Here is a 22,544-nt window from a genome sequence, read left to right as displayed (position 1 = left end):
TTACATTGATGACGCCTATCAAGAAATCTACACATGCCTCTGTGGGCACATGCATACACTCATGATGCAATTAATCATACAAGGGCTCTGCATGACATTCATTTTCTATCATACCACATACTGCAGCAACATCAAGCTCATCCATCTTCTGCATCATCTCAGTGAGGCACATTCATACATTCTACCATTGAAAGCAGCTTAATGCTTGTTTGATGGAACTTGCTCCATGACCACTCCCTCTTTCCAAGGACTTGAGGTTATTAAATGTCAAAGTAAATAAAATTGGTCAACTGTTTGCTGTGTTTGTTTCAAAACAGGGTAGAAAATCATAATTGCTAAGTGCTGCTTTTAGCTAACTAGATTCAAAAATAGAATAAATTAAGATTAGGCAAACTAAAGTATAATTTTCCTCTGGTTCAACAAATAATTACAGAAGTAAGTTATATAATAGGGTGCAGTATGTGTCTGAAAAACACAGACAACAGGAGTTAAGATATTTGCATTTACTTAGCACTGAACAAGACAATCGGTTGTGTCGTAAATTGAAATATTCACATACTTCCCTATGTACATTGCATGTTAGATTCCCATCAGTGCATACCAGAGAATTAAGGATTATGATAAAAGGCCTAGATTTGATAAAAGGCCTCTAGACCAAGTATGCAGGATGCAGGGAATTGTGAACAATGTCTATTAACCTGTCTTCAAAACCTGACATGCCTACAACTGGCCCCTGAACCTGTCACATCTGCATACTGCCCTTATACTGCTTCTACTATCCATGCGTGTATAGTATCTTGCGGCCATATAGCAATGACTTCTAAGGACGTGCACAATCACAATTCCATAAAACATAGGACATGCGAGGCAGCCATCATGTGCACATAAACACGTAGATAAAAGTGGGTATATCTCCAGCTTGACATGACCATAAACCAAAACTCAAACAGACCCTGAAGGCATGTTTATGCCAAAGCTTTGGATTTCGCAGTAGGCAGGTTAGTCTGAGTTCATATACATCTTTACCTGAAAAGATAAGCAGTTTAATGTAAAGATTAGGACAGTTGGGGACAATTGTATGCATGTATCTCTACACACATGCACAAGAGGAGGATAGTCTTCTGTTCAATTGCAAACTGATAAAAAATATCCCCACTGTAGCTCTATTAAAGTAAAATTCCTTTTGTCATGTAAACTAACAACACAAAGCATCTATTTTTGCTTTAAAAAACACTATATTTGTATCCCTTTCTTATCTGTTAATGTTGGCATGGAGAAAAGATTGGCTCCCCAGTTAAACTGTCACCTCAGAGAATAGTTTCCCTGGCATCAAGCGATACCTTCACAAAGGACAAGAATGAAAATACAGGAAGCAAATATTGCTTTGTCTGCATCTCTGTTTACTCCTTTAGCTTTTCCTCTCTCTGCTCCACTGACTGCACTCTATTTACTCTAGCAAAGCTCAGATTACACTTTTTCCCCCCCTTTCTCCACACGCCGTTTCTGTTGGTTATATGAGATTACATCAGTGCACTGCACAACAGCAATGCCCAGGCTGAACAAGATGCAATGCAGAAAGAGCACACCATACTGAACAGAAACTTTGTTCATAGGCGAGTTTATAACTTCACAAAGGTCAATTGCTGTTTTTGTTTTTTAAGCAAAAAATGAAAGTGTTGAAATAACAAGAGGCGTGGCTCAATGTCGGTCTCTTGGTTGATCAGATTAAAATTTGTTCAACCGTTACATCTTGGATAGCTGTGACATTTTGTCCTGACATTCATGATCCCGAGAAGAAAAATCCTCAGTACTTTGCTGATGCCTGGACTTTTCCTTAAGCCTCACCATGGGGTGACACTGGACATGTGGGGCTACTGCATGGACTGCAATGACAACTTGCTACAGATATTCATTTCCCCCATCAGGATGAATTCTGCCAAACTTTGTCGGTCCCATGACATTTCATCTAGCACCACATTCTGGTCAAAAGTTTTTGGCCAGGACTTTTTTTTATGACCCAATACTTTCAAAACTAATTAAAGTCCCAACAGCCTCAGTGTTTTGCACATGTCAACATCCTTAAATAAGATGGTAAATGTGGCAAAGATTTAAAATGCTAAATATATTAACATTGTCACTGTGAGCTTGTTAGCATGCTGATGCTAGTATTCAGCTTGAAGCCTCACAGAGCTGCTAGTATTATTGTAGCCTCTTTGCCGTATTTATAATCAGCGTCACATTGTGCGTGACCTTCACATCATGATGGCGAGGCCTACAGGTGATACAAGAAAAGAGCAGTTATGACAGCCCGCTCTGCTGTGCAGTACACCCTCATCCTATTGTCACGATGTCACAAACATCTACCTGTTTGCACGATCCTCAAGCTGTCTGACCTGACAGTCTATCGCTGCGGGCTATCGGCTGATGTGACCTGGTTAAAGCAGACTGTCAACATCCTCTGCAACAATATTGTAAGTGTCAATGAGAGATCAAAACATGTAACACACACACACATACACAGTCACCATTGCCCACTTGTCAGGCTGAAAGCTTGTGGATCTACATCCAAATGAGGGCTGCACACATTTATTTATAAGAAAAGGGTTTTCGAAATCACCATCGCAATAACTTTAGACCAACCAATGTAAATCAATCAAATAAATCCACCTAAACCTTAATTGAGTCTAAGTAACCCATTACCTGAATAACAAATAGTGATTCCACAATAATATATTTGTGTTATTCCATTATGTCATGCAGCTGCACATATGTTAATAGAAGTTTCACTAGAATCAGTTTAAATAGAAAAAAAAACAGATCGTAGGAAAAAGCACAGATATCCTTTGGGGGCATAGGTTTAATCACCGAATAGAAGGAAAACGACAGCAGGAGGAAAAATAGGGTGAATAACCTGAAAGAAGGAACGAGTGGAAAAGGGTTATCCATCCTTATTATGTACAAATCTAATGTATCAAGCAGCCAGTCAGAGGTAATAGGATGGTCAGTGTGATCTGTGGAGCAGTGCACACCAGGAGATAGACCTTAACTGTATTGGCCAAAAACTCAGTGATTGCTGAGGTAGAAGTACTGTAAATGGCCAACACAAATACCTTTCCCTCTGTTGCTTTGCATTTAAATTGAATTTGTAATGGTTTCAGTGGTGCATGGAAAATGCAAGGGACAGAAGAGAGATGCCGCATGACACCTTGCATCTATGGCAGATGCTCCGTTGCTTGCCATGTCATACATCACCTCCTCTCCTTTTTTTGCTACATTCACAGAACCATTTTAGCTTAGAAACGTATCTAGGTGGATCCGTAGCATGATGATGTGTACTGTGCAAGTTCTGATATTGTTAAAAAACAAAACAAAAAAACAACTTAAATATCATTAAATATTAAGGATGCTGAAATTAATCTGGCACTCCGGCACAGACATGTTATAAGTTTATCTACCTGTATAGCTAGGGATGTCAAGAGAGCTTTACAGACAAAATCATGACTCTGGATACAATAAGTGTTGGGCTCCCTTATTGTTTTAAGGTCAGATATCTGGCCGAGATGAGGAAAAACATTCATCTAAATATATAATCTAATCATTCAAGCTGCTCTTTGACCATTCAGACAGGCTCACAGTGAAGGGAGATCAGTCCATAATTTCGATGATAAGAGGCATTTAAATGATGATTTCAAAGGGGTTCACTGTATACAAAAGGTTGCAAAGAATTATTTTTCCCTGGAAAATGTATTATTGCCTTTAAAAATGTGTAACAAACAAAGTAAAATAGAGCACCTTAACTAGGGCTGTTGCAATAACCGCAATACTGTGCTATAGACGAGCTAATTGCGGTGGATGGCAAGCAACTGCCACAACTGTACTATGTTCATGTTTTCTTTTTTTTTCATGAGACTAGGCACTTCTTGTTGTATACTTAAGTGTGGGTATATTGAATATTTGACAGCTCCCCTCATCAGTCAAGGGGCTTCCCGGAGCCTAACGCAAGACTTCTGCAGCTAGCATCCAGGCTAACAGCTAACTTGGCGTCGAGTCCTTACAAAAGAGTCGGAACTGACTGGGGAAGAGTGCTAATGCTCAGTGGCTAAAAACTCCTCTGTATGAATATTTTGTCTCAATTATGTATCTCAACTATCCCAGGTCATCCTATAATCTAACGGCGCATCCAACCACACCCCATTTATCAATCCCAGGTTTAAGGGTACGAATTTAGCAACAACGCCTATCAAAATAAAAGCACATTTCAGGGTTAAGCAACATACCAAAATCCGTAAATACTGAAAACACAACATCATAGAAAAAGAATCAGTGCAGACATTAAGCTTGCTCCAACGTATTTATCACTTAATTTGTGTCTTCTAAGTTCTAAGGAGGCATTTGAGCTACTTCGTTATGTCTTAATGGTGATGTGTCAGACAGGCGAGATCCCTCCTGTTTACACCTGCCTGACGTTGACACAGACTCAGCCAGCTAAGTAATGGGGCCGAAGGTGGATCTGTCTGCAGAATGATGGAGAAGGAGCTCCATTTTCTGCATGGCTGTCCACAACAGACAATGCCGAAGAGAGTGAGTTATTACACCAGTTTACAAAAGAGGTGTGGTAGAGTTGATGAGGGAGAAGGGGGTAATCTGGGATCAATCTTAGTGTAAAAACAATCGCCCTGTTACACTGGCCAAGACTCCGAAGACCAACTTATAATACGTGGCTAGGTTGTAGTGTCCTTGACTTTGAACTTGGCTGGCGGGAACATTCTGGTCACACAACAGCACTTTGTCCTCTTCACCCTGCGATGCCAACAAACTTGAGCACGATCCATGGGCGAGTGTATTTTCTCCTCTTGACCTCTGGAGCAGCTCACCACCATTGAGGCTATGAAAATTAAATTGGAAATCATGCAGGAAAAGGGTGATTATAGTGTCCACTATTCATTCCAAAGTGGAAAAAAAAGGAACATCAGTGAGATACCAGTATAATAAACTTTGACAGAAACCAACCGAACATGCAATACTGATGCCATACTGCAGCTGCTCTCCACTGCAGTGCCTCAGACGCCAATAGCACTGTGTTCTATCTAACTGCAAGGACTACAAGGTGCACATACTCTCTCCATGGGATTGTATACATTGTGTGTGTGTGTGTGTGTGTGTGTGTGTGTGTGTGTTCTTCATGAGCTGTTTCATGGCCAGCTGGGAACATGAGGGGCTGACTTTTACTCAATAACACCCCAATGTGAGGGACAAAAGCAAACCTGCTCTACAGTGACAAAAGCTATCAGGGTGTAATTAAGTAAAACATTGCTACCTTGGCCTTGATATATGATGCCCACGCACATTATTTTCCTGATACCTTTAGCACTTCATTAACTTGGTCACTCAAACAAAAGCTCCTATAATTACAAAAAATAACCCGCTGCGTACTAGATTATTAATACCTGTCCCAAAAAAAAAAGCAACAGCCTTTTAAGCACTAATTCGACCAAAACATCATATTTTGACCACAAATTTGGTCGTGAGTCACTGCTGCACTGTGGAAATGTCAAAAACTATAAAAGGTTGTCATTTACATCCTACCTCTTTTTATCCAAGCGGCTGACATTTCACGCAAACTTCAAGCTTGGAAATTTCAATCTACAACCAATCAAACAAGACATGGAAACTATTTGAGAACAGCAGGTTTCATCAGTGGATCCAGGGAGTGCCCGAGGAAAATAAAATATGAAAAAGATTCCTGCAAGACTGCAGCAAGAAAACTCTCAATGAAACATAAGAGCGTCTACTTTTGATTTCAGCACTTTCTTGGACGTTACTAACAATACTGCCAACACGGTTTTATCTATGATTCATGCATGATGAAATGTTTCATTATGCGACATTGATAATGTTTATCTAGCATTATCTGATACGAAGTCCCTCTTGTTTCCCTTGAGGCTTCAGTCCAACCCTCAAAAGGTGTATTGATTCCCCCTTTGTTGGCAGGGAGCTGGAGCAGGACTGCAGTTCCAGTAATTGCCAGCTAACGGTGCGTGGAGAGGACATTGTCTCTCGTATCGCAGAGCGTCTGGGGCAGAGAGTTCAGTTTTTTGTGAAAACACAGACGAGGAAACTGATGGTAGGCAACAACTAAAACAAAGGGCTTCAATGGGACCCTAAAACGAACTGATGGTGTGAGAGAGGAGATAAAGTTGAGCAGCAGAGGAGAAATAGGGACACACGGTTGGAAACAGTGAGTGGAATAATATGGACAGAGAGGGAGCGGGCAGGAGAAAGAGAGGTGATAGCAGAGGGCAGAAAACTTTTTAATTTAAGTTAACAATAGTAATGATCACTTGAGGCCGAGTCGGAGCAAAAAGGAGAAGCGCTGGGGTAATGAGGTGATAAAGAGCCAAGAACACAAACCCACAGCAAACAAATTAAGACTCCTCTAATAGTCAGACTTGTTTTGGTAGTGTCTTTGGCGCCATTTCACTTTAGCCCACTGAGGTCGCCTCTTTTATATAGAGCTTAATCATGAAAACAATGCACCAATAATTTTGTTGTCGTGTTGTTTGCTTTTCTTTCATCACTGATACCAAACCCACAGTGGATTGAGCAGCCTGTAACTCAGCCATGCCCATCGGACTAAAAATAACTCTTCCATTCTTTCCACTTAGAAGGATTCTCATTTACCAACATTAGGGCAAATGGGAAAACTGATTACCTAGGTTAGCAAGGGTGAACCTAAATAGATTCACCCAAGGAATACCCAAAGGCCAATGTAAAATCCTAATATAGGACAAATAAGGGAATATACAACCCAAGCAATAGGGATTAGGGGATGTTGCCATGTTAACAAAGAGCCAATCAATACTTAAGCATGAAAAATAACTTCTGGTAATGTGACAGCATACCTGTTGAGTCCAATAACAGGCGTACTAACTCATTATTCCGAGTTAGTTTTTCTTCTCTATTTGATTAAAGGGGCATGCCGCCATTTCTACAAATGAAGGGTGTGAAAGATGTTAACAGGTTTCACCATGGGGGATGTAGGAGTCTTTTAGGGCTGAACAATTTGAGGAAATCATTCAAGTTGATTTTTTTTTCCAGTATAGCAACTTCAATTTTCTATAAATAACCTAGAGGCTTGTGTTCTGGTCAATTACACATTATGGTAGTACAAAGCATAATCAAACCTGTACGTTTAGGATCACTGAGTAACTTCACAATTCAACAACTAAACAGCTACCAGCCAGCTATCTTTATGAAACTGACCAAGACTGTTTATGTACAAAATGACTTGCCACTCTGTTTGCCTTTTACAGTACAAACAGACACACACAGAAAACACAGTGTAGTTTGTATTGAAAAGGCATTAAAATGACAAAATTCATCTTCCAACCACCTTCAAGTACAATACTAACTCACTGGTGTGTCTCCTTAAATATATAATTGAATTAGTTTCTAATTCAATACTTCTTGGATAGCATGCAAAAGAAAAAAAAAGAAGAAAGCATCAAACACATTCATCTCAGTAACAGTCTTTTGGACGGAGGATTTGTCCTCACACATATTCTGACTAGAGCTCCTGACGCACAAATCTTTAATCACATTTCAACTATGGAGGGTGAAATTTCAATGACAAGCTCATCATTACCTAATTATTCATTTTACATGCAGTAATTATTAACAAGGTGAACAGTTGTGGGGGTGGTGTGGGATAGAGAGATTTCTCTGAGCCCACAACAAGAAGCGTGTTTGAATGACTGCATCTGTATCGACATGTTGATGTTTCTAGGGACTCACTTGGAGCAGATATAATGGTGGATACAGGGATGATTTAAAATGGTATTATTAATTCATGTGAATACACCTCCCAATCCTAACGTCAACGATAGAAAGTTTTTTTTAACTGTAGCTCCATGTTGAGTTGTAGACTGAACATGATGGAAGCATTAATTTTCCACTATGGTGACTATACTCTCGCTCTCCTCTTTAACATAAAACTCTGCCAGATTGCCTTGCAGCACTTGAACAGGCCTCCACAACCCATCACTCACCCCTAGTCAGGCAAAAGAGTATCTGAGTGGACCCGCCTGTAGGATATTATAGTAGGACAGTAAGTTCTGATAAAGCCTGTAGCTTGGCCAAGCACTGTACTGCCCAAATGAGCCAAGAATCTGTGCTGCTCTAGTGTTGGACAGCTACACAGCAGCAGAAACCTGAAACTAGAGGAAGACAGGGACACTGTGAAACAAAGATACGGTGGACTGGGCCTGTCAGGAAGCTGATACGGATACAGATATCACAGTCAACGTCTTCTTTCTTGCTTCGCCGAAGGCAATGACCCTTGGGATAGGGTTATGGTTAAAAGTCACAGTGCAGGGTTAAAGAAAGCCTTTACCAGATGACACCAATACTTGCTCTCCCTTTTTCCATTATGTAAGAGGCTTGGCAAAGATGCTTTGGTGTTTTGGATCACTATCCGAATCTCAGGTTGTGTTTACATCTTGTTAAGCTACATTACTGTGTATTCTTACTCTGTAGTGACATTAAACAACACAATGTGGATTCACAATACTTTTCTCTCACATATTATATAATTTATGACATGTTTGATATCTACTGTGATCAAATTCCTTCTTTTTTCATCTTGCTTTTATCTGTCTATGAGAAACTCGCTTGCCAGATGGACAGTTAAGAACTAATCAAAGCACGATGGATGATTTTGGTATACCTTAAGAAGGAGCACCACAGGAAATCCAGCAAACTGTAAGCAAGCCGTCACGTCTTGCACAGCCCAAACACAAACATCAAACTTGAGACTGATTCGGATGCTCATCAGGTGAATCAAGCAGATGCCGTGTTAGTTCACTGGGTGTGAAAGGAAACATTATGCAACATGGTTAGCCATCTGGTATTGATGTGCCAGCCCAAACATCATGGAAGATGTGCTCAGCTACTACAGATGGTAAACTGCTTTATTACAAAAGCTACAAAAAAAACAACTTTCTGACCTTTTTGTGAATTTAAGGAGAAACATTTACAAAAAAAGGATATACTGGAAGCTCCCTTGGTCATTTTTGTTCTGCTTTAATGTTTCTATAAGCTCTACAGAAGACGCAACAGTCTATAAATTCAAAGGAAACATAGGTTGTTAGATAACCCACAAACTATATTTATCAGGTTTGGCTATTCGCAAAGCAACAACGGACTTCAAACACTAGCTTATAATACATTTCGACATGTGCAATGTTTTATCGCAGTCTATATAAAAGCAGTGTGCACTCATCAGCACTGCAGGGACCTACCATACATTATGACTGCTGTGTGTATTCTAAACCACATTAGATAAAAACAGGCAGCGAGTCTTCTGTTGCCATTCAGAATGGGTACACCATTGCACATGATGCCAACTCAACCTGCCTATGGGTATCAAATGTTCAGTGTTTGGTCAGGGATTATAGGCTTTCAACGTACTGTTCTCGTGGGACAGGTGGAACATGACCTGCTAATAGCAATCAGGACACCAAAGAGAGGGAAACAAAGATGGTCCCTCACGTCACTGGGCAGGCCCCCACACATGTACTTGCTGGAAAGAGCATTTATCACTGCATTGCTTTATGACAAACAGTATTGGATGAGCACTTCCACATAATTATCAAAGCAGACAGATTTTTTAGGTGCATGAGAGCAATTTTATAACTTTGAGTGTGCTTGCTTTGATGACAGATAAGATGATCAAACGTTTCAATGATTCTACAAGGGTAATTCACAAAAGATCAAAAGGTTATTCCTTAAGTAATTGTTCAGACAGAAGTTGCCAGTTTCAGACCACTGTGATTTTCTCAGAGGACCTTGGAGAAACCTTGAACCCAAGCTGTTGCAGCTCCTCCACAATAAAAAATAATTAGAGACACATGGGTCCCTTTGGGGGGAGAAGACCTTCGACTGACCATAGATAATCTGGGACAACAACATCTCCACACTTACTTTTCATGGCCAAGAAAGAGCAGACGAAGTTGTTGTGAAAAAGGGAAGTGGGCACTGCTTTGCTTGTCTTACTGCCACTGCAGTCCTGATCCAGACAGGCTTTCTAAATAAGCTGTCAGTCAATCCAAAGGATGGGATTTTAGATAATGTGGCTGAACTTCAATGTATAAAATCCTACAAACAAACAACACTGGTACATCGGCATTGTCGAGAAACATGCTCAAAAAATCCCATTAAGCTGATTTAGCAATACAAATTTAAAATCTCAAGTGAGGAGAAATAATTGCTTATTTGGCATTTACTGCAGCCCTGTGCACCCAGTATGTAATTATTTGAAAGCTCAGACATCACAATCATTCAGCATTGTTCGACCAAGGAAATATGAATCTTCACTGAACTCAAGACGACTTCATCGACAGGCTAAATTTAATTATTTGAAATCAATACAAGCGGTTTAAAATCATCAGTGGCTCAGAAGATCTCATACAAGAAAGTCAAATTAAGCCAACTTTTATCTGTCTTGTCATAAAAGCTGTGTGCAGGGGTTTGAGAGCAAATGTGCTGTGATGTCAAATGATATGCTGGAATCAGCTGCAAGCATGTCAGCCTGTCCTGATGAGAAAAGAAAAAGAGGATGATGCATCGCAGAAGCTGAGACGCCTGACAGCCAAAGGCCCGAGGGATAAGCGAACTGTGAAGATGTGCGGAGAGATTCCAAAAACTATCGCTCTGATCCAGTGCAAATGGCAGATTTATTGTGTCTTTGAGTGCAATGCAGCCAAATACAGGTAGAAAAGACTGTTTAAAGCTGTCCCGCTGCACAATCAAAGACTTGACTTTCTAACCAATAAGGATTGAAAATGTGTCGCTTAAAAGTAAGAGGCGTAAATCACCAAGCTTTAGCATATCTAAATGATTCAGATGGATACTCTTGTGGACTGGTAGCCTTCCTGACCCGCCTGTAGCAAAGGCAGAGTTGGAAATGTTGGAGGAGATAAAGATTTCCCCTGGTGTTAGCAACAAATCAGTTTCCACGTTTCAGTATATTGAATATGTGCTGACTGCTGCTGTTTGGATTTATAACCTGGAATCCTGCACATCTGTGATTTGTTTCCTCTCTTTTTTTCCCCCCACTTCAGCTAAAAAAAAACTCAAGGCCTAGTGGGTAACAGTGGTGGCATGAATACCAATGGTGGCCTACTGTCTTTGGTTCATGTCTGTGCCAATGAGGTAGGTCTGTTCGAATCAATAAATGCCTCCCTGTGCTCTTTTAATTACAACTTGATACCAATGTGCAGATTATGAAATTCAAGGGTGATGTCAAATGTAGACCTTTACCATACATCTTATTTGAAGGTTTATATTAAGAAGAGGCCTGTGTAGACAAAGATATAACAGTAATTACACCATGTGATTTACAGTTTAATCTGCAAAGGACCATTCAGTTACATCATGCACGTCACCCCCCGACCCACACTATGTGTTTGTGCTGGTCTTAGCATCCAAGTGATCAATGAAACAATGACTGTGGCGCTCCTTCTAGGACAATGAACATCTCAATTAAAATCTCATGGTCCACTAACTGACTCCATCTATCATTCTCTTTCCCCGGTCAGCCAAAGATGACCGAGCCAGCTTCACTCTGGTCAAACTCCATTTATATTAATCTGCACCACAGGCTGTGTAAGATAAGTTAATACGCTGTGTTTATAGAGAAATGGATTCACTCAAGTGGAAATTGTCCAATAATGGGCTGATAATGGGTTTCGTAATTTTATATGTGTAATGTCTCTCTCTATAATTTGGTAACAAAGGATGCACTTGAAACATTTGAATCAAATATGGGTTTTATACACTGATATCCTACTTTGCTTAATATGCCTACATGGTCACTATGGCTCTGAGGAGCTAGACATTGTGGCTTTTGAAGGCATCTTATTGTCTCCAACAATGAAAAAGACTACACTAACTGATGTCTTTACTGGGCAAAATGTATGTACTGCATATATCCAATGTACTGGTTTGGAGACTATGTTTATGCCCATATTTTTTTACTACTATTTTCTACACACAGAACCTTGAATCTCTATAATCAGAGTTTCAAGGTTCTGTGTGTTGAGGTTCAGAAATAGTAGTCAAAGTAATATTCTTGGGGTCAATTATAAAAAACATGTCACTCAGCACACCTACGGTAATTGGACTTAGTCCACAGGGAAATATGTCCAGCCTTGTATTTAACGTGATCAATAATTAATAAGCACTGACACTGACATTAAAGAGCACAATTCTGCACCCAAACATACACTGTAGCCTATAGATCTGCAATGCCACATTTTTATCAATCAAAGCTTTGAGGACACTATAACAAATGAATCCCCAATATACCCTAATCATGTTAGTGCCAAGTGTGAATTGCAATGTGACCTAAATGATCTGCTGGTAACTATGGAAACCAATAGTGAACTCTTTTGCGTAGATAGATGGATTTCCCCAAGCTTGGTATCCCCCACGAGCCTATATTTATCAGTTTGAATTGAAAGCCAAGGCTATCTACACCTTTTATAGGGCAACCCATTGAAGGACCAATTCTATAGCTGCCTTTCATCCTCCCCACTGGTTCTCCTTGTCTCGAAGGTCAAGGAGACTGTGGAAAGTAGGCCATGGCTGTACAGAAATATTCTAAATGTGAACTGCTTAATTTTCAAAACCCACTTATTCTTATTGATGTGTGTTCTTGCAGTATGTAAAACAGTTTACAAGAAGCGCCACAGCTGGTAAAAAAAATCTCACATGTTCAGTAGCTGTTGAAATTCATTAACATGTTCATGTAGCACCTCTCTGGAGATTAGCACCATCTCACTCATGCAGCGTAGTAACTTAACACATATACAATACAGAAGCAAAGGTGTAATACCAGTGTGGGCACATAATCTGTACAGTATAAAAAAGGCAGAAAATAAGATCCAACAATAACATATGAAAATATTCAATAGCAACACTTTGATGGATACCAGTCAATGCACGCTACTGCTGGTAACCTTTATCCTGTATTGAACTCTTCAAAGAGTAATCCGCTTGTAATCCGCTATAATCCAAGAATTCATCTTGTTAAAACCATTGATTCACTAGCTGTCTTATTAAAAAGCTCTTGGTGTGTGTTCACGGAACAAAAAGGGAAACCAAAATCTTTTATGCTTAGCAGCATGATACAGGTACAGAAATAGTGATGAATAATGCTGTGTGCAAAAAAACTGCTTTTGGGGATGATTTCAGAAGGAGAACCTGGCTATTTTATTAGTTTTGGCTTGTCTGCTTTTGACTCTCTCTTACCAAATTAACACAAACTCAACTTAAGAGATGAATTGATCAGAATCTGCATTGTATGCTATGTGCAAAAGGCATGGAGACCGGAAGACTGAGCTAACATAACCAATGAGTTTGCATCAAAAGTTGCTATGGATATATAGTCACACTCAAAAAACTGGGTTTGATCAAAATTCCTTGTGTCGTCCTATCACTTTTCCACATGCACAAACACAAACTGTGATGCAGAACACATAATGCATTCAAACTCACACTCGCAATCCTCACAACACTCTTGCCAGGATGCAGGCATTAATGTATAAACAACCTAAATAGTGTGAAATGTAACTTTTTTCATGAGCTAATTTTATCAATCTGTTAATCAACAGTAGAAGTTGGACCGAACTACCAGGAGGACTGCATAAAAAAAGAGCAAAAACATCTCTGCAGTTATAAGAGAATCTCAGCAAAAGGAAACAGGAGGGAGAAATCCACCTCTCAAAGTCCACCAGGAGCCTTACCGGTGTTGAGCGTGCCCGTGATGAGCCTGAACAGGTACTGTGCGAACTTGAAAATCTCCCGCTTGCACCTTTTCCTGCAGCTCATCTTTGCTCCTTGGCAGGGAAGGAGGGGGGGGGACTTGGAAAGGTCAGCGCAAAAAAACGGAAGACTCTGGCTTCAGGAGGTTTTTTGTTGTTTTTTTTGTTGTTAGAAATCCAGGAAAGACTTAAATTGACAAAGTCCCGCGACAGGGCGACAGTTTCCTTTTCTCCTCCTCTCCTCTGGCTGTGTCAGCGTGGCCCTTGTATCTGTGTGTGGCAGGAGTGATGATCATGAGTGAGTGGAAAGTAGCGAAGGGGGGCTCGTCTTGCGTGTGTGGCTGTGTATGTGTGGCTGTGTGTGTGTGTGTGTGTGTGTGTGTGTGTGTGTGTGTGTGTATCCCGGCTCCTCTTTAACACAGCTCCACGGTGAGGCTGTCTGATCAACACGGGGATGTTGTGTGCTCTTTTGTCAGGTCATCAGTATTTGCTTACCGGCGGTTTACCTCCTGCTCTGGGAAAGATGAGTGGGGTGGGGGTGTGTAGGGGGCTTCTCTCACTCCCTTCTTTTTTTTCTTCTTCCACAACTTCCTCTGAGCAAAACACTCATTTACTCCTCTTCTGAATTACTACATACTACTCTGTTGGCTTTAAAATACAGTGGTTATCCAATTAGTCTCTCTCCCTCTTCGTCTATCTCAGACACACAAACAAACACACACTCCCACACTTGATCTCGTAGTGCGCCTGCTGCTCGCTCTACTCAGCACCATCTGTGGATGTTTTACCATCACTGACGGTTGCCATGGAGGTGTGGCCTGATTGGCCCGCGAGAAGAAGAAGGAGGAGGAGTGGGGTGGAGGGTGGGGGGGGGGGGGGGGGGGCAGGGATGGAGAAGGAGGAGGAGAAGAAGAGAGATAGAAAACACACGAGGAGGAGGAGGAGGAGGAGAGAAATAAAAGGAAATTAAGAGGAAAGTGTCCACCTCAATGAATCAGCAATGACAGTACATTAGCCTGCCACATGTGTAATTGAACGTTAAGACAATGAGTGACAGTAATGGACAGTGTTAATGGTACACCACTGGCTCTTGAGACACAGATAAGGGCTGTGGTTAAAAAGGAGTGACAAAATATTCTATAAAAATAAAAAAAATGTCTAGACACAGAGCGAGGGCAGAGAGAAGAAATAAGGAGCCCAGGTTGGTAAGATTTCCTACAGCAAAAATGTCAAGGTCGGTATTAATAATGACTGACAGGCTACGCCCAGCATCTGTGATGACATTAGGACCAGCCAAGTGCATCATCTTCTCCACTAATTAGCCCGCACACTGTACCTCGATTGCACTCATCTATCAATGCCAGGATATCCCTCTTGAAAAGTCTGTCATTAACTCAAACCATTAACCGTTTCCCGTTGTCCTATTGCAGTGAATTTGCTTAAGGAAACACTATCGGGGCATATTTTTCTCATTATTACATGTCCATCAGGTTGGCAGGCACAGGTATAAAATAAGACAGGGCTTAAATCCTCTCTGAAATAAGGTTGAGACTCCACAGGTCACTTGACAGCAAGGCAGGTCTATTTTGGTGAATCCTGCTTGGTGTAGAGTCTCAGCAGACTCTGACCTTGGAGGGTTTTTTTTGGTTTTTTTTCTTTCTTTTTCTTTTTTTCCTGTGTGTTACACGAGCACATACACGTTCTGGACAGGAATCAGCAGCAAGGGGATTGTTCCACAAGCAGGAATAAGAAAAAAAAAAAAGGGAAAGAAACAGCTCCAAGAAAAATAAGGATTTCAAGGACTTGAAAATATAGTGTGAAACTTCTTAATGGGTCAGAGCAGCACAGAGAACTAGCGCAGTGTCTCAATTAGGTGAATCATTTACTAGGTACCTGTGGGGCATAGCAGCCCCTTTGTGACATGATTTAGTTGCTTTCACAGGCTTTGACAGGGGACATGACAGACACAATTTAAACGGACAATCATTTTCAAAAACCATTTTGCAGTTGTCCTTCGATGAGCAAAAGTTGCTTTCCAAGTTACTTGTTAAAACTTGCCCGTCTTAGTTGCTGCTATTATGCCTGTCAAGTGTTGCAGTTTGCAATGATGACTGTGGCAGATTAACAACACGAAATTCTTGATATGCTTCTGGCTTTGGACCATGTTAGCCTCTCTACTGTTATTAGTAAACTAGTTAACCTAACATGCTATAGATTGCAGTTTACATTAGAACAGACAAATTCAATCCATTCTTTACATTCCATTTTTTCTTGCATTTTTGGTTTAAGGAAAGCCAACCTAATTTAATCTAAGTACAGAGTATCACTCTTATTAGAGCCCCATGCATACTGCTCCAGTATGTGGAGATATCCAAAGCTTGACAGACCTGTCATTTTTATGAATATTCTTCCCCCATAATCCCGTTTTAGACTTAAAAATATGGTTGCTATGCTTGTAGCTACAGACAGCTCTACAGACCAGCAAACAATTAGAATATATGCAGTGTGTGCTTGTGTCTGTTTCTCTGCACACACACACACTTCCATTTGGTCCCTATTCTGCAAGCTCCACCCCCCCATTCCTCCCCCTGAGAACACTTAATTTCAACATGTGTGCAGCTCCATCACCTCTCACCTAGTCCATGGTTTCCATTTCTATCTGTGTTTCCAATAAACAAACACACCCTTCTCTGTCATTTCCATATAGGTGACAAGGAGCAGTTAAGCTGGAGTATTTTCAGGTCACACAGTGCACGCTTGTTTGAGTATCCATGACAAAATGAGTTCAATGAGGTGTGTCACCTCACTATTTTTGAGGTGAACAGATGGCCTGCTGCTCAAATGAGTGATTGGCAAAGGAACAAAAACACAAAACATCATCATTCACGTACACTGTGTCACGAACAAGCGTTGCATTTCAAATTTAAACTCCCATTTGCTTCTTTTGTGATAGAGCCTATTTCAAGATCCCACACAAAGCTCCCCCCCAACCCCCTTGTTGAGTCTGAAGAGTGATGTGTGGAACAAATCACTACATTCCAAGTCCATATACAGTCAGGAAAAACTCAACATGACTCATGTTTACCTTAATGAGCATGGTCAAGGCAATATGGGAGCTGGGGTCAATACAAACTCACATGACAAGGGATGTGTGTGGGTGTGTGGGTGTGTGTGTGTGTGTGTGTGTGTGTGTGTGTGTAGTGCAGAAGTGCTATCTGGAAAACAGTGAGGTTTCTTTTTTTTTTAAATCTATATACCAACAAACATCTTCAAGTAGTAAGTAGTAAATCTTCAAGTATTTTGTGTAGTCTGTCCCTAAATTGTTTTTAAACATTGAAGAATAGCTATTTAAAAAAAGAAGAATGAGAAGAATCATTACATCTGATCTAATAAACAGAGTTGTATTATAAATTTTACATTGTTAAAAAAAAGTAGTTTCTTTGTCAACCAGAGCTTCATCTTATTTGAACAAAACACACCAACCTAAATGTATTTAAAATGACAGCCTTCAATGTCCTATTTTTTATGCAAAACTCTATAACTGAAAATAAACATGTTTATTCTAATAGCACAGACAGAAAGCTACAGAGCGTGTTGTGCACTTTAAGTACTCGTGGCCTTGGCTCAGAATGTTTCGGCTAGGCATCCTGTTCTTAAGTACCCCTTGAGCCCAACAGAAGGGTTTACTTGATGAAATGTGGACCTGTTCCACCTCTGTAAGTTATACACTATATAATATAATAACACTGGAGGATTTGGCTTCTCAACCTCTTTGAACCTCAGATGAGAAATCCAAGCTGTACTGTAGGGTTCCCATCAGCATGTCATGTGTATCGTCATGTAGAAGTCCCAATGAAACCTTTTTTTTTTCTCTGCAGACTTTGGAACATGAACTTTTTTCCATGTTGAGCCCTTTAACAATGACAGGCATTACATGAAATAGAGACAGAAGAGAGAATACAAATACAGTATATTGATCTATCTAGAAATTCACTGACAGCAGGAGCCCGGGGGGCGAGAACCGACATGACCACCGACAGCTTTTCACCCCCCCCCCCCCTCCAAATCCGTGGAAGCAGCTTGGTCCGATGGAAAACTGCAGAGAGCGGCTTGTCATCAAACAAGAGTTGGAACAATTTACTACCAAATACTTCTTAAGCAAGATGTGCACATGCAGTATTGGCCATTAAATACACAAACGGCAAGGCGGCAGTCGTAAATTTACAGACTCTAGTTCTGCTGTGACACAAAGTACTTCTGGAGAGACAAATGGAAAGCCACCTTTGAATCGTTATATAGTCCGAGAGGTGCATCTCCATCAGGGTAGGTCAGAAAATCGGGGAGCTTTCAGGAAAAGTGCCCACTAAAATTGAACATCAAGAGCCAAGCCACAATCTATAAAGCATCCATCTGCAGTAGAGTGTGCTCCACTGTACCGGAGAAGTGCTCCACCCACTCATCTCAGGGCTTTGTTTGACACTATCCAGAAAAAAGGGCCAGAAAGTTTATTGGAGTGGAGCGGGACACTGTTCAACCACCCATCTACAGTCTCTCTCTCACACGTGAGCCTCTACACCATATTATCTGGCACTGAAACATGGTAGACAATGTTTAAACTTTAGGCTTTTTGGAGAGTCTTTTTGCTCGCAGGTATTGAGTGAACATGAGGCAACATGATTTATTATTCAATTTCAGCTTATCACAACAATTTAGTTAGCTTGTGTGTAGTGATGACTGGTGAATTATGGAGTGCTTTATTTTTAGGGAGATTAGATCTACTTTATAATTAATATCTATTAGTTTTCTATCCAAAAAACACTTACTTGCATCATGGGCCTAGCAGACATGAAAAATAAATTGAGAGTATTGAACCGTTACATCCACCAAACACACAAAACAAGAAACCTCATTAAACAGCAAAGCTACAAAAAGTCTGCCTCACCAAACCCTAAGGACGAAGCATCTGCAGGCTGTCATTAGACGAGCGCTGAGTGTAATGTCTTCCCAATACCTGAACATATCACAGAGAAGCAGCGTGTACTAAGATGAGCAATATCTCCAGCATTCACAGCATCAGCACCCAGCGCCCAGCTTAGCGAGTGCCATTATGCCATCAGCACAGAATGTGGATGCACAGAGCAACTACAGTGTGTTTCTTCTCCTCAATATTGTTATAGCTATGAATTTGATATGTGAATGTAGACATTGTCACCCTTGCGAGGATGCTTGACAATAAGATGGCGGGAACAAATTGACACTGGTAAATAAGGTGTTTCTGCACTCCCCTCCTTTAACAAGCAGAATGTTTTAATATGGTAATTTGCTGGTAGGGGATGCATCGGTCCAGCTTTTTCTCTCCCGGTCCAACCCGATCATTCTCCTTTCCCCAAATAAAAGAATAAAGGTGTAAAATTCACTACATGGAACTCACTGGAATAATTTAAACGTAAGGTAACGAGGCAAAGGAGTCACTGACCCCTGTGTGAGTCAATAAATGAAACACTCAATTTCATAAGGACACTGACCACGAAACTACACAAAGCAATTCCGCTTGATAAATGGCGAACAGAAATCATTAAATTCTTGATTAATTTTCTATCAATCAACTAATCAATAGCTGACAATTAGTTTCAGTGCTCATTTGAATTTAAAAAAAAACATATGAAAAAGCTTTGTCATGTAGTCACCGACGCAATCTCAGGGAGGAAAAAATACTGTTAGGCTTGCAAATATGGAAATTAGCATTGGTCCAGCGACCACGCACCGCAGTTTACTGAGAGAACATGCAATTAAACAAAAGATCATCAGCATGAGTCACTACAGTACAGGACATTCTGCTGAGTATATAGAAAGATAGGAGACTTTAACTGCAGAGTCCATTCTATTCACAGGTTTATTTCTGAATAAATCCTGGGAGAATGCCAGCGTGAACATTTTTACTGCAGTTGATTTCCACAGTAAGGGGAGAAAATAACTGGAAACTGTAGATATACTGTATACTACAGGCGATGCATTCAATTTCAAATAGAACAGTTAAGTCTGGGCTCTCTGCCCGGGATTGCTTACTGAACACACAATTTCATGAGCCTCAAAAATAAGGTGGTAATATGATGCATCATTGCCAAACGCGCACACAATAACAATAAATTGGGACATTCTCACAGCAGAGGGGCAGAGAGTGATAGAAACAAAATAATACATAAATAAATAAAAATACTGGAAATGTGCTTTTGCAACAATTTCTGAATCCCTATTCAATTCAGCAGAGGCAGTAGAAACTAAATCAAATGCAGCAGGATGAAATTTAATACACTGTTCAGTGCACAGCCTTAAATGACCATCATACTTAATCAACATTAAGTACAGTTTTTCATTCTAATCTTCTTGTAAAGCAGAAGATGAGTGAGCCGTGGGGTTTCTCATTTATGTCTGCCTCATCCTGTCTGCCAGGGTGAGTCCAATAAACTCGAGGCACGGTGCAGTGCGGCTGTCTCTTCTCCACATGAAGTTTATTGTTTTGCTCAAAGGCATGAGATGGCTGCCAAACTCTACAAAAAAAAAAAGATAGATACTGAATTCCTTCTTGTCAAACCTAACAAGTCATCCAAAGAACGGCTTTTTTAAGTTAGCGATCCTTTCAAGTTCAATGAAAACTGTAAAGATAGCCCTGATGAAAAAGATCCAGTGAAAAAAGAAAGAGAAAGATTTCTGGAGTAAATGGCTTTAAAGTGAAGGTCTGGATTGCTCAACCAAAAGGGAATAAAGAGAAAAGCCCTGCCTCAGGAGATGCAGGACACTCTAAAGCTATCAAGCCAAATGGCTGCTATAGTAACCTTTATGTAGAGACAAAGCGCACAGATGCTGTCATTAGGAAAAAGGTTGATCGATTTTGTTAAGCTGTCATTAGGAGACAGGTAAGCCGATTTATTAAGAGCAAATGAAGAAAGAAAGAAAAACAAGCCAAGACCCTAGTGATGATAAACAGACCTGGGAAACAGAAGAGTGAAGAAAGCAAATTAGGGTTAGCTTGTTTGAGCTTGAGATTTCAAACAATATTGGTACCTACAACCAATCAATATGCAGTGATAGATAGTAACTACTAACTCAGCAAAGGCTCAACTGGTGTGAGAGGTTTTATCTTCATGCATTTCTGATTCTTTTTTTTATTAAGCTACCTCAAAAGGCAAAATATAAATAAATCAGGGCTTAACTTTATCAGGGCCCAAGGCGATATTTTGAAATGGCATATTTGGCCCGACCGAGAGTTAAAACCACGTTTAGAAACATTTATGACAAAGAATTATCAAATGTGTTGACACTTGGTCTTGAGAATCAATAGCCAAGAGCATTTAAACCAAAGATGCATATGAGGTAAGTACAGTAGTTGTCTTAAGTGCATGGTTGTTAAGTGAATGGTTGCAAACATTATTATTGATGGTTCATTCAAAAGGCAGGGTTAGGGTTAAGCTTAAGCCACTCTATTAATTTACATATAAATACCAGAAATTAATACTAAACCTATAAAACACTTGGAATTACTCGGAATACTGGAATTCTGACTAGGTCAAAACCTCAGAGACAACACCTTCAAACCCTGACAAAGCAATGAGATACAACAACATGATGATAACAAGCCAGCAGCTCACTTTAAGGGAAAGAATCTGTTGCTAAGAACCATTCCGAGTCAAGTAAAACAATCCGGCGCTTTCCTGAAACATAAGGTTAACGGTTGCTGTGACAATGCAGGGTGTCACTGCAGATAAGAGCTCGGTCGATATCTGAAGACTGCAATGAATTGCTTATGACATCAGTGTACTAATGTTAGCACAACAGCTCCCTCAGGGCACAGCTGAAAAGCATATGGGATGCCTCCTCACATTAAAATACATTTTTTCCTAATTTGTATGCACTTTACGGATCGCTCGGATACAGTGTGTGTATATTTTGCGCTACGACAGAATGATGGATAGTCGTGGCGAGCATATGGCAGGTTTAAAAATGTGCACTGACCCAGTCTAAATGCTTATCAGGATGCTCAGTGCAGTTAGTCTTCATTGGCATTCATTACCGCTCTTCGGAATTAGGCAGAGATTGTTTGGAAAAGGTCATTACGGAAAACTCATATAATCCCTTTCATTATAAATCTGCTGATGTAAGATCTTACTTTTTCACCTCATAGTGAGAACACAGTACTACAGTGTATATCTTTGTTATTATCCCTCTAACACACAGGCTACATTTTTTTTAAATCTACACTCCAGTATCTGTGGAGGCTATTTGGGGAAGATGATACAAGATGCTGATAAGGTTGATTCGCCTTATATGTCCATTCACATACAGTTAAGAAAGGGGGTATGTAATGGGAAACTCTTGTTTTTTGGGAAACTTTAGCTCCAAACAGGATGAGCTTGGCTTGGCTCCACTTCAAAAAGATGAATGTCTTTTTTCTTTTTTTTTTTCTTCTTCCTGCTCACATTTTAATCGCAGGCTCTGAAATGGTAAATTGACTTCCAGCTTTTTTCAAGGGGCATTAGGTCTTTTATGAATGCCTGCTGACAAAAGATACCTTCACACTGGAAGCCTAAATTCTCAATCCAATGTTTTCCTGACACATTCTGAACCCAGTCTGGCTAATATCTACCATGATCCTGAACTGACCCGAATGCACAAAAGCAGCCAGAAACTTTTCTTTTGCTATATTTCTCGAAATGTTTAACCCAA

The 22,544-nt window shown here is 40.3% G+C and overlaps 1 protein-coding gene across 1 annotated transcript in view; it reads right to left on the bottom strand.

Moving 5' to 3' along the window:
* Positions 1 to 18,283, bottom strand: part of kcnip4a (potassium voltage-gated channel interacting protein 4a) — a 94,560-nt gene extending 76,277 nt beyond the window's left edge. Inside the window, exons 1-2 of the mRNA XM_053342998.1 lie at positions 18,276 to 18,283; positions 13,806 to 13,885 (exon numbers count right to left, since the gene is read on the bottom strand). Of these exons, the coding sequence (XP_053198973.1) occupies positions 13,806 to 13,885; positions 18,276 to 18,283 (88 nt within the window). The remainder of the gene's footprint in view (positions 1 to 13,805; positions 13,886 to 18,275) is intronic.
* Positions 18,284 to 22,544: the final 4,261 nt, after the last annotated feature.

The sequence above is a fragment of the Scomber japonicus genome, chromosome 22, assembly GCF_027409825.1.
Source record: "Scomber japonicus isolate fScoJap1 chromosome 22, fScoJap1.pri, whole genome shotgun sequence".
In the NCBI taxonomy this organism is placed as follows: Eukaryota; Metazoa; Chordata; class Actinopteri; order Scombriformes; family Scombridae; genus Scomber; species Scomber japonicus.
Note: the sequence above shows the minus strand (reverse complement) of the source record. Positions and strands in the feature narration are given on the sequence as shown.